This window comes from Marmota monax, unplaced genomic scaffold (assembly GCF_021218885.2).
Source record: "Marmota monax isolate L192 unplaced genomic scaffold, Marmota_monax_Labrador192_F-V1.1 WCK01_AAM20220418_F8-fsc00014, whole genome shotgun sequence".
NCBI classification, from domain to species: domain Eukaryota; kingdom Metazoa; phylum Chordata; class Mammalia; order Rodentia; family Sciuridae; genus Marmota; species Marmota monax.
In genome coordinates this window covers 28,853,319-28,865,594 of record NW_026695222.1, presented here as the reverse complement: position 1 = coordinate 28,865,594, position 12,276 = coordinate 28,853,319, and the positions used below count along the sequence as shown (strand labels likewise).

Below are 12,276 nucleotides of genomic sequence, written 5' to 3'. Positions count from 1 at the left end.
TTTTTAGTGCCAAGTTACAGAGCAAATGATCAGCAACAGAGATGGGGTTTCAGCCACACTCATGGATTGTCTACTGTGCATGCTGAGTTTCTTTTTTATTTTCCTCCAGAAGAATCCAGCAGGAAAATAAAATGATTCCTGCCAACAATTTCCAACAGAATTATTTCTAATATGCATCAACTTCCACTGACAAGAGTTTTGTTTTGTTTTATTTTTTTGTGGACCCAAAAGAATTCTTTTAACAGGCTGATCTCATGAAATTAGAGAACTACTTTCTCAAAGGATTAAACTTCCCAATACTCCCCAAAATAAAGGCACACTGTAATGAAATTCTCATTTTTCATTAAAAGAGAATTAAACCAATGACCTTTTACGTGGGTTTTTGATTTTTTTTTCTCCAACTGATTTGGGTTTTGTTGCATTATGTTATTTAAGTTCCTGACTATTTAGAGATTGAAAGTACGTGATTCTTCATAGGCACCAAAGATATCTGTCTACATTCTTTCCATTCTGTACATAGAGGGAAAAAAATGACAAATTTACCAGCTAAACTATAAATATACACTATGACAATATCATGCTATCATTTCCCTATTTGAATTCTCTATGTTAGCTTTGTCTAAATTTGAGTCACACACATGTCACCTTCAGAATTCTTGACCCCTCAATGTATAACTTGGACTATTTCGTATTTTATCCACATAAATGCCTCATGTTCTTGATGTAAATAAATGCATTTTCAAAGGAAACTCCATATTATTACCATGTTGTAAGCATCATTTGCCACCAATAGAAGGAAACTTGAAAAATAAATTAAATCAAATGCAAGCCATAATGTTAACTTTTAGGACGATGCTCATGTTTGCTAGAACTCAGGATCCAAACACAGCTCTTCCTTAATAAAAAAGAGAATCAGCCAGCATTAAAGAAGGTCAGCCATTCACCGAGGCTTCTCCGCGACTGAACCGGAGGAGGAGGGCATTCTCTCACTTGCTGGGCGTTCATATCCCATGCACATCCCCTGCCACCGAGCACTGCCCCTTACTTGAGGCAGCGGAGCTCGGTAGTGCACTGCTGTGCCGGAAGGAATTGGCTTACCATGTGTCTGAGCAATGCCATCAGGGAGGTCCTCCGCGGCTTGCTTGCTTCTCTTTTGAGTTTTACTTCCATGGGTTCGGGCTTAGCATCTTCTTCTTCAGTGAGATCCACTGTTTGTGAGGCTGACTCTACTTTCTCAAACTTTGTAATTTCTATTGGTGATTCACACACCACCTGGATAGTTTGCCAGGTATTAAGAAAGTGAAACAAAACAAAACAAAACAACAAAACAAAACATACATTTGCCCAAAGCATGTTTTATAAAGGGGCCGGGGCTGTCCCTGTCCACATGGTAGCTATAGATTTGCATCGATGACCATTTGTACCCAGGCACAACTTCGTGTTGTCCAAAGTGCTTTCCAACAGACAGTTTTTGAATCACTAACACACTGATGTGGACATGGCAAGTTCCCTCCCATGCGTCCACAGGACACAGAGGGATCCCTCTGGGGACCCTTCTTCTATTCCAGTGAGCCCACCTCTTTGGTCTGCTACAATGGCAAATCACACCTGGCCTGTGCAGAAATCAAGAATCATCACTTCCTCGAGTCCCACCCTAGAGGCAGTGGCTGTGACACCTGCCATTCCACAGCCTTTGTCCCTAGCAACTGTGGGGAAACTGTCCTCCTTGCAGGAAGGCAGAGAAGCCACTTGGTTTACTGGACTCCACCTCCTCAAGAACTCATTTCCCACCTCTCCAGTCACTTGCATTGGTACTCGACTGGAGTTGGGGCTTCCAGGAGAAAAATGAACTTGACCACAGAGCTACGGCTGTGTTGGTGATGGCGCCTGCGGAGTGCTCGTGGGCTAACGTCCTCTGACCACCTACTGGGGAGAAGGGTGGCCAGCGGTGGGCTCGCACGAACTCTCCCATGTACTAGCACACGGGCCCCAACTTGTGCTTTTGCACGGTCACATGCCATTTCTGTGGCCCCAGTCACATCTGGGACAGTTTCTGCGACTATAATGGTCCCTGCAGCAGGACGGAGTCCACTGGCCGGGAGGCATTTTTCCTTCCCTCGGTTTTCCAGGCAAGAGCTGGCAAAGGACCACCCACCCAGCCCTGTGCCTGTTTTACTTGGCCCCTGAGCTAAGGATGGTTTGTACGTGTCTAAAGGGTTGTAAACAACTATTAAAAGATGAAAATATTGGATGCAGACAAAAAATGGCCCGCCAATCCTAAAATATTGACTCTCTGGGCCCTTTCATCCCAGGTGTTCCATCCCCTGTCTCCAACAGAAGCACTGCCGAGCCAGGGGCCTCTCTGCGTTTGTCCCTGCGGAGCCAGACACCAGACTGCTCAGAGCCTTGTTCTCAGTGTCGGGGTCGGGGAGGGAGATGGAGTTGTCTCCAAAATACTGAATGCTTGTGGACAAGCTACCTCCCCTTCCTTCACGTAGTACACGCCACTGGTTTGCAGTGAGCCAATTTTTCCAAATAGAGAATTTTAATCTTTGTATTATCTCAACCAAGGCAGAGAGCTGCCAATCAACGAATCAACATGCAGAGCTGTTGGAATTTGGCAAGGGAATCAGAGTAGTCTGCCCGTGACTCGCATTTCTTAAAATATCGACATGATTTGTGGTATTTTCCCTTTGGAAAGGAAGGACTAAGCTCAGGTGTTAGGACTCAAAAGGCCTCAGTAGGCAAGGCAGAGGTGTCCCTGTGCATGGACCAGATAGAGAGAAAAGGTGTGGTCAGGACTACAGCCAAGGAATGTCCCATCTGAAGACATTCAAAGATAAAAACACTGGATGTGCTTGGGGGAAGCTGCTGCCACCGGCTGCTGGTTTCTGATCCCAGTCTGGCTTTAGACCAAGGAGAGTCTGGGATTGGTGTCTGAAGGGGGACGTGGTTTCCGCGTCTAGGCATGTTCCATTCAACTGCATTTCTGGAAAATGAGCATCAGCCACAAAAGCCCATGAGCTGGGCCTGGAACGTATCTGTCCCACAACGTGGGCAGAGAGCAGAGGCGCTGGGCAACCTGCTGGGCAGAACTCTGTCTCTACCCCTAAGTGGGCCTAATCCAAGGTCAGCATTTCATCTTCTCTGTTCTGGGTGGGGACACTGTACTCATCACAAAGCTGTTCTGAGGATTAAATCAGGCAATTCATGTCAGGCCATAATTAATACAGGGGTTGTGATTTGTGTCCGAGTTACACCTATTTATTCCATGAGCACAAATTGCCTGGAATCGCCACCACCCGCAAGTCCATTATTGAGGGGTGATTATTTTAATAACTACCTCTCACTGTGCCTGGAGTTGAGAAAGCCATGTTTTATACATAACCTCAGGAAATAGTCACAGAGACAGCCCAGGAAAGATAATGTTATCACCACTTTATAGATGAAGGACATGAATGATTGAATGACTTGGCTAAAGTCACAGTACAGAGGAGAGGACATTTCAAGGAGAAGAGCACTTTCTGCCAGTAATTGAATATATAATAGTGGATTAATTGATAAGGACATGGAAGAAGAAGTTTGAGAGCAAGTCATTCTGGAGCTGGTCCAGCAGCTCTGGGACTTCACTAAGGACTAAGCATCGTCTTATCCTGTGTCTCCACCACTCTTGTCACGCTGCATTTTCATTCTGTTATTTGTTACCTCATGGTCATGAAGTAGCTGTTATTGCTCCAGCATCACAACCTTATCTCAGTGTCCTGAGATGGAAGGAAGGTCCCCATAACAGACTTGCTCCATAAGAGACAACTCCAGACTGAACTTTGGAATGAACTTTGGAATTCAGATCCTTTAGTTCAGGGCACACAAATCTCACTGGTCATAACTAGGTCACTTCCTTATCCCTAGACTAATCATAGGTGAAGAGAATGGGTAAGAAGAAGATTAGCATGGCCCTAAAGTGGGTAATGAGCAGTTTGACTGACTGACGCTCGATTCTGAATTCTATTTGGCCTTTGAAACAGCATGTTCTTTTTTGTGTTCAAGGGCCTGGAAGGAAAGTCACTTCTGTAATAAAATGATAGATTGTATGACAATAACTTTGTAAACCACCCTTATTTGAGTGCCAATGGTTCCCTTGTGGGGTCTTTTCAAATGCTGAGAGGTGTCAGCTCATGAATCCTAGGCTGCAAGTCCATTCTCCAAAACACAACAATTTTAGTAGGCAAAACAAATGGGGCTTCTAGAGACTTCCATCAGCTTTGAAGTCAGGCCAAGAAGTTGGCTTTCAGTAGCCAAGGAAAATCCACCAACATCCGGTGTGGGAACCCAGCACAATTTGGACTAAGTAAGGATCCAATTTGCATATACAGACATGAGAATTCAATTTTCACTTGGATACTTCTCTGACTTCCTTTCAGGCTACAGCTTTGGAAAAAGTCATTCCCCATTTAGAATATATTAGTGCATCTGTACATTTTAATTTTAGGTTTTATAGATATAATTAAAATCAGACTTGTGCCATATTTTATTTTTGTGTGAGCTATAGTTTAGAATTGGATCTCCCTTGCTTAACTTCAACAGGGAAGGTGTATACATTGTATAGGATTGGCCAGTATGTTTAACTTGCAAAATATACCTTTCTGTAAAGGGTGTTACATATTACCTCAAATTTTATACCGTACTTATATTTTTTATTTTTAATTTATTGGTACCAGGGATTGAACTCAGGGGCACTCGACCAATGAGTTACATTCCTATCCCTGTTTTGTATTTTATTTAGAGACAGGGTCTCACTGTGTTGCTTAGCACCTTGCCATTGCTGAGGCTGGCTTTGAACTCATGATCCTCCTGTCTCAGCCTCTTGAGCCACTGGGATTACAGGCGTGTGCCTTTTGAAATTTTGTTTATACAGGTTTTCTTTCTTTTTTTTTATTAGAGCTGTGAGTTTTGGGAACTAATTTATAGCAAAACAGATATCCTCCACTTAAAACTTCAGCCACCACATAATAATATTGGTATTTAAGGGTTTTATTTTAGATTCTTTTTTTTATTGGATTTATAATGTGATTATTTGGTTACGGAGAATTAGAGATTTTCTTTCCTACCCAGTAACTCTTTTTTTTTCTCATCAGTTTATAGCAGCCAGTTTTGTTTTGGGGCAACCATCCTCCCTGACTGATTGAAAAAGTCTCAGCCAACCAACCTGGTCTAGCTCCGTGGCATGTTGGCTTAGGGAAGGCAGCATCAGGTGGGCAGAGTGTGTTATTTTTACAATTATTCACTCCATCTTCTTGGGAAAGAATCACACATCTGTGCCCCTTGCTGGGTGACCTGCTTTAGTGAATGGATACGAGTGGATATGACATAAGCCACATCTGAGCTGAGGCTTTAAGAGCCATTGTGGCTTCTCCATGGCGTTCTTCTCTCCCCACAGGTCCTTGTGGAGGGACCGCTTATTTATGCTAGATCTCAGCAGAAAGAGACCACGTGAAATAGCCGTGGTAAATATACAGCTGACTTATGGCATAAGTGGAAAAAAAAAAAAAGAGAGAGAAAGCTGTTGAAAGCCACTAAAATTTGGGATTTGGTTGTTACTGCAACAAAACCTGGCAAAAGCTGACTAACAGAGCACGTGAACACATCTGAGCCAATGAAGGAGACAATTCCAGGACCTGTGGGCTTGGACCTGGAGAGATCTCTCCTTTACTCAGGACTGGGTAATGTGATGTTGGAAAGCTGAGAAGGCACCCAGACCAAGAAGGCTGAGCCAAGGGAGAGCCCTGAGGGAACTTGAAATCAATTCTACTTTCCAATGATGACGCTCAATACATTCCTTTTTCTTTCTCATCCAGGTCGTGCTTGGGTTTCACTGGTGACTAAAAGTTCTCTTATTAAGAGGGAAACAGCATAAGTGTACTTTGCCTTGGGAAGGAAGTTGTTTTCGTTAGTTAGAACATTAACTCAGTCCATTAACAGCCCAACATTTCCAAATCACCACTGAAAGATTCAATAATTTCTACGGTTTATATAGATATCATTTCTGATAGGATAAAAAGCATACCCCAGGAAAAACAGTAAACTTTTTTTTTCTGATTAAATATGAATGGACCTTTCTGGTTGACAGATTGTTTTGGAAAGTTGGGCATAGAGAAATTTAAAAAAATAAACTCAATTCTATTTGACCCAGAAAAAGCCAGGAGTGAGAGCCCTCTTGTGACCTGACCAATCGCATCTGACTGCTCTTCAGCCAGGGTTCCGGGGCCACATATTGTTTTGACCGATGCCATCTCTCCCATTAAGTTTTTCCTTTTTACATATCCCTTCTCTTCATGGGGACGCCCATGTCATTTTACTAGGAAATTTAATCCTCATGACTGGGAAGAACTCAAAGATGACCTTGCAGCCTGGTCACTAACGATTACATTGGGGGTCACCCAGCTTTCTTGCAAAAGGTCCTGCCGCTAGCATGTCTCCCCAGCTCTGCTGCCCTAACAGCAAAGCAGCCACAGGTGACGTGGTAGGAGTGAGTCTGGCCGTGACCTAATAAAACATTATCAGCACACACTGAGATTTGAATTATAGTTTCCACACGTCATGAAATGTTATTCTTTCCATTTTTTTCAAACCATTCAAAAATGTAAAAGCCATTCTTGGCTCACTGGCTGTTCAAAACAGGTACTGGCCTGGACTTGCCCAGGAGCTATAGTTTGCTGATGCCTAAATTTCTGAGTGCTTCCTGAGATTTGGGTAGTGAGGGGAGCACAATACATGCCTTATCTCTCCTGATTCTTCCCCAAATCATGAAGTGCTGGTAATGTTCTTATCACCACCTGGAGATGATGGGGCCCAGATATGACAACTATTTACTTCACTCCCTCTGGGAGAGGGGCAGTTGATGAAATATTGAGCTTTAAAAATAGAAAAGTAAGTTCTAGGGCTAAGCACATTAAACACTCTTTTTGATGCTTCTTTGTTTTCTTAGGAAACTAATTTGCTTTTTTTCATATCTTGACCAACTTTTGTGCTGTCTTTTGGTATTCCGAATTTATGTTTTAATTCACATTTATATTACCATTTCAAGCTTCCTACTAGAAAATGAAACCAGATCAACTCTGCATTTTAGCATCTGAGCTACTGCAGACATCCCGAGGTGGGCAGCTACACTAAACATCCCCCACAGAAGTTTCTCTTCAGAAACTCAGAACCTCAGTGCTAACCAAGGCTCCAAATTCAACCTGAAACTTTAACATTTAAACTTCATGGGGAGAAGACCTGTGGGCTTCCTCGTTGCAGGTTCCTGAAGGTCTAGAGACTTTGACTCTCTAGGAAATAGCCAATAAATTCATGAGAACTTTCTGGAATCATGAGAAGCCTGAGCTTTGCTAAGCTCCTCAGTTTGGTTCAAGAAATAAAAGAAGGAAAGGATTGAGAAAGGGAGCGATACACAACAAAAACAAGCAGATTGAAAAGATTTTCTCCTCAAGAGAGTCATAACGGCCATTCTAATTTCCCTTCCATATCATGGATAGCATTTCTGGAATGTATTTGGATTCTCATCATCTGTTCAGTTCCAGTAACTAGATAAAAATGAAAATGCACACTATTCATGGCAGTGAACAGGAGACACCAGAAGGATCCAAACATCTTTTGCTTTGGCAAAATGAAGATGTTTTGTTTCTACCTTAAGGAGCTGTGGATTCACTTATCCTCACTTATAAGATTATCCAAAGACCGTGCTTCCTTCAGGAATGAGAGCAGCTCTCTTGGGCCTGAAACTCATGAGGCCCATTTATTAATCTCCCTGGAAAATGTTTTTTTTTTTTTTTTTTTTTTTTTTTTTTTAATAATACACACACACACACATACCCCACCACCACCACCGTGGCACTGCATGTGACACCATTTCTTTGGACATGAATGTACTATCTTGAAAATTTTGAGTATCTTTTGAGGCCAGGAGTATCTGACCTTGGTTAAAGGTAGAGCGTCCCCTGTCTGTCAGATGCAGACCCACGGAGTCCCCTCTCCAACTGAGACCAGCTTCTACAGCTGCAAGAGGTTCTCCTGCTTGAGGCAACGCCCGTCCTGGGTACCAACCCAAATTAGTAAGAATCAGGATCACCATGAAGATGAAGGTGAAGGAGCAGTGAAGGCAGAAGCAGAAGATGCAGCGTCATTATCCCTTATGGAAGTGCCAAGCCATTCCTACGTGCTGTAGACTCTTTCACCCCTAAATGATAACAAATGATGAAGCAGCATGCTTTCCTCCTGCAATTATTTTCCATCAATTCAATGGGAGTTACAAAAATTCATCCAGTGTTGTTCCCCTTTGGCCCCTAGACACAAGACAGGGTGAAAGAGTCCAGAGCGGATGATTATACCTGGAGCATGCCAGAACACAGGATCCCAGGGTTGAAAAAGCCCAATGGTCCAACATGCCCAAGCCGAGAGGGGGATGATTCTGTCATTGAATGCCTCACTTACATTTTCTTCTGCACCTGGGGCGACTGAATCCTCTTTAACTGACTAAAGGAAGATAAAAACAAATGTGAGAATCAAGATGTTACCACCCCACCCCACTCCCAAAAAATAAATTACACAAAAGCAAAGGGCTCTTTGGGCTGGCAGTTCTCTGATGTTGAAATGCTCATCTAGACCTTGTTCCCAAAAGAACTTGGAAGACAATGGCGAGTGCAAACAGTATAACAAGATAATACAAGTTGTGCATTTTAAAATGCAAACAACTTGCAGACACAGCCAGGCCCAAATGGAACACAGAGAGGGGCTGCCACGGAAGACAAAGCCACAAAGCCTTGCCTGGGGGAAAGCCACGCCTTGGCCTTCACGTTTTCTAGTAGCTGATGACAAGAGGGAACCATTATTAAATCTCTCAATCTATAGCCAGTGTTAGGTAAAAACAAACAAGCTGCTTGGGGAATATTCTAGCAGTAGGCTGAGAAGTGCACCCACGATCCTCAGGTTCTCATGACTGTCCTGTCATGAGTAGGTCCTCAGCCTTTTCCTGACCATGGCATTGGAGGCCACTTCTTACATCAGCCCTTGATCTGGGCCAGTGTCATCGTGCTGAAGTTCAAACACTCCCGGGAGAGCCAGAGGGCGGGGGTCTGACCCATGCAACTCCACAGAGTTGCACTCCCTGGAGTAATTCTGCATCTCCTGTGCTGTCCTAATATCTCAGCTCTATTCTGAAGCTCCAATGTCGATGTCATCTTTGCCTGTTTCCTTGGGTTGTCCTCAAACTTTTTTGGGGGAGAGTGTTAGTGGCTTCAGACCAATTCGATACTCAAATGAGTAGATCTGGACTCTCTTCCCATAAACAAAGTACTTTTTATATAACTGCAGGGTGTTCATAGACCTTCTGCACCTCTCCTCTTTATTCCAGGGCAAGAACTCTTCCTTGCATCTCTGCTGGTACAAGACCCGCCCTCCCCTGTAACAGGTGCAGTGTGAGCCACGCAAGGGAAGCGGTATTTACCGATGTCTTTCACAGTGGCATCTTGCTTCCAGTACCCCTCAAAGTGCCTCCAAAATAGCAAGTACTGAGGGCCCCTTTGCACAGTACTGCAAGAACAGCACAGAGGGGCAAAGTCACTTGTTCAGGCTAAACAGCTAAAAAAGGGGAAGCAGTGTTTCCAGAAGCTAAGTTTCTCTCTTGTCAACATGACTTTAAGGATGAAAATATGTACTTTTTTGTGTGTGTTTGCCTGGGTAAAAAAGGTGTCCATGAAAGGACTGTAACATTTCTGGAAGCTTCCGACTGTCAGAAAATGAGAGCACATGCAGAAGGAATTTGGGAGGAGCTCTGCTTTCTTGGAACTGTACCCTGATTGCGCGCTGTCGAACACGATGCACAGGTAAAGAATCAAATGCTATTTCAAAAGGGGAACCTCCTCAAGCCTGACCCACAGAAGTTTCAGGAATAAACAGACCATCTACGTTAGACTGAGAAAAACCCTCTTACTATCTAAAAATAGACCAGGGAGGGTTTCAACCCTCCTTCCTGTCCTATCCAGTTGTACTGAGACTTCTTTGTGTCTGTGGTTTCCTTGTCTGGAAAGTCCCTGGATTTTGATTTCTCACTGTGTTCTTGAAGACACTGGGAACCTGGAGCAGGTGACAGATGGGAATAGAAGGAGCTCGATCTGAACACTCAAGTTTCCTTGATCTTTGTTATGTTTTCAGACTGCCAAATCTTTCTGCTGTTTTGAAAACTGGCCTTACAAATATTGCCTGTTCCAAACAAATATTTTTAAAAGTTATACTACCAGCAAAAGTTCCTTATTTTGTGAATTTGTCTGCGTGAGCATCTACCAAGTGCAATAATTTTCATAGCATGTTCTAATCTTTGACTTGTTCTTGTGTCACCAGTTTATTTGATATTTTCTATACATTAACCATAGATTTGAAAAGAAAGTTTCATATTATAAAAGAAAGTTTCACAAATATATTTGAAAAGAAAGTTTCTTATTATTACAGTAAATGGTATCACATTAATATTACTGTTGCTTCTTGTATAGCTTCTTATTATTACAGTCAATGTGTACCATTGTGATAATAAGAAGCTAAACGGTAACACAAAAGAAATCATAAGAATCATAAGAAACTTTACGTAATCATAAGAAACTTTCTTTTTCAAATGTAATACCATTTACTATAATAATAATATGTATATAATACATATTAAAATAAATACAATGAATGAAGCAAACACTAATAAGGTTTAAGTCTCTGTAAAAAGGGAGCCCAGCAAGTGCTAACACAGTGGTAAATGCTTGTTAATATCAAGAAGGGACATTCTTCTTGACATCACCAGAAGGACAGGAATAGAATGGAAAAAGGAGATAACTGTACTGTGTAGCCAGCGAAATGTTTTCTAGGGCTCTCTCCAAGAACTGCCCCAAATTGTTTTGAACTTTTTGTACATTTGCAAATAGGGCTCCAGGTGCAGGCTGCATGTGAGCAGTGATTGACATGCGCAGTTCATGTAGAGAGAGTCCAGGTTCTGGTCACCGGTTAGCATGTGGCTGGTCTGAGGAAGTATGCTACATGGCGACTGGTACATGGCGACTGTAGAGTCAGGTCCAAGTTCAGAGTTTCAACTGTGTGACCTGGTTTTAGTAATCACTCCTCTCTGAGCTGATTATTAGCCTGTTAGTGGTCATGTGTTGTTTCAGGAATAAATCCCCAGCTCATTCAGGGGAAAGCCATGCAGAAACAGAGTGAGATGCTGGCTGGGTCCAGCCCACACAGTCCTCCTGGGCCTTACAAGAATACCCCGTTTACATGGGGCTAGAGAGTCTGGATGTTGTGTTGTACGGGTGGGGACTCGAGTAGTGTCTATAATTAAATGCTTGTTAATATCAGGTTTCTATAGACTCTTCTAGAAACCAGAGTATATGAAGTAGAACAGAAAGAAAAATTTCAAGAAATCAGCCCCAGAAGCAGAATTCACCTGTGGAAATCAGAACTGTAGGTGAACCCATCACCTCCAGGGCCGGGGCAGCTGGTGGCTGGTGGCCACTCAGTCCAGCTCAGCTCTTGTTGAGTTGTCTGGGAAGAGAGGGCCAAGGATGGATCTTCTACATGGTGTCACTCTGGGGCCTGAGTGGCTGCAGGGGGCTTTCCCCAGAGCTGAGCGGGAGCTGGGGGTGTGCTTTCTTCCTGCTACCTTGCAAATGGCAGGTGAACTGCTGGCTGGCTGCTGAGGCCCCACAGGGGTGATGGGGGTGGGGGAGAGTTGTCATGCATCTTTTCCTTGGTGTCTCTGATGGCAGTGGTGTGGCTGGGGGCAGAGACATATGGCAGCCCAGACTGACTCACAGTCATCTGTCTTGGATTCCTGCACAGGATGTGGGGCATGGTTTATTTATGAATCCTGAAGACTGCTGGTGTTTGTACATATGAAGCACTTAGCATAGTGAGTGCTTGCACATAGTATGGATTCAACTTATGGTAGCAATTGTTATGAATGCTGGGAAGAAGTGACATCAGCTAGGTTTGTTACACTTCCTTAAGACTTTTCTTGATTAATTCTATGTTGTTTTGGAAAGTCCTAAAGTCTGCTCAGGCCAGAAGTATGTTTGCTCCTGGAATCCTCATGAACAGATATTTTTTAACACTGCTTCAGGTTCTAGTTGGCATGGGGTAGGGAAGGATGTGGGTCTCAGTTACAATCTTGGTGACTCACTCTTTATAGTACAATGGCACATTGACCCGTATAAATAAAAAATGCCAGGTCACACTAACCGGAGC

At 43.2% G+C, this 12,276-nt stretch overlaps 1 protein-coding gene across 11 annotated transcripts in view; it reads right to left on the bottom strand.

Moving 5' to 3' along the window:
* Positions 1–12,276, bottom strand: part of Bcas1 (brain enriched myelin associated protein 1) — a 97,227-nt gene that overhangs the window by 22,406 nt on the left and 62,545 nt on the right. For 7 of the 11 annotated variants that reach the window (XM_058575465.1, XM_058575466.1, XM_046432874.2 and 4 more), the window contains 2 exons: positions 8,488–8,529; positions 1,099–1,272 (listed from right to left, as the gene is read on the bottom strand). The exons of 2 other annotated variants lie outside the window; for them this stretch is intronic. In XM_058575465.1, the coding sequence (XP_058431448.1) occupies positions 1,099–1,272; positions 8,488–8,529 (216 nt within the window). The remainder of the gene's footprint in view (positions 1–1,098; positions 1,273–8,487; positions 8,530–12,276) is intronic. 2 more of the 11 variants (XM_058575468.1, XM_058575471.1) reach the window with 1 other exon arrangement.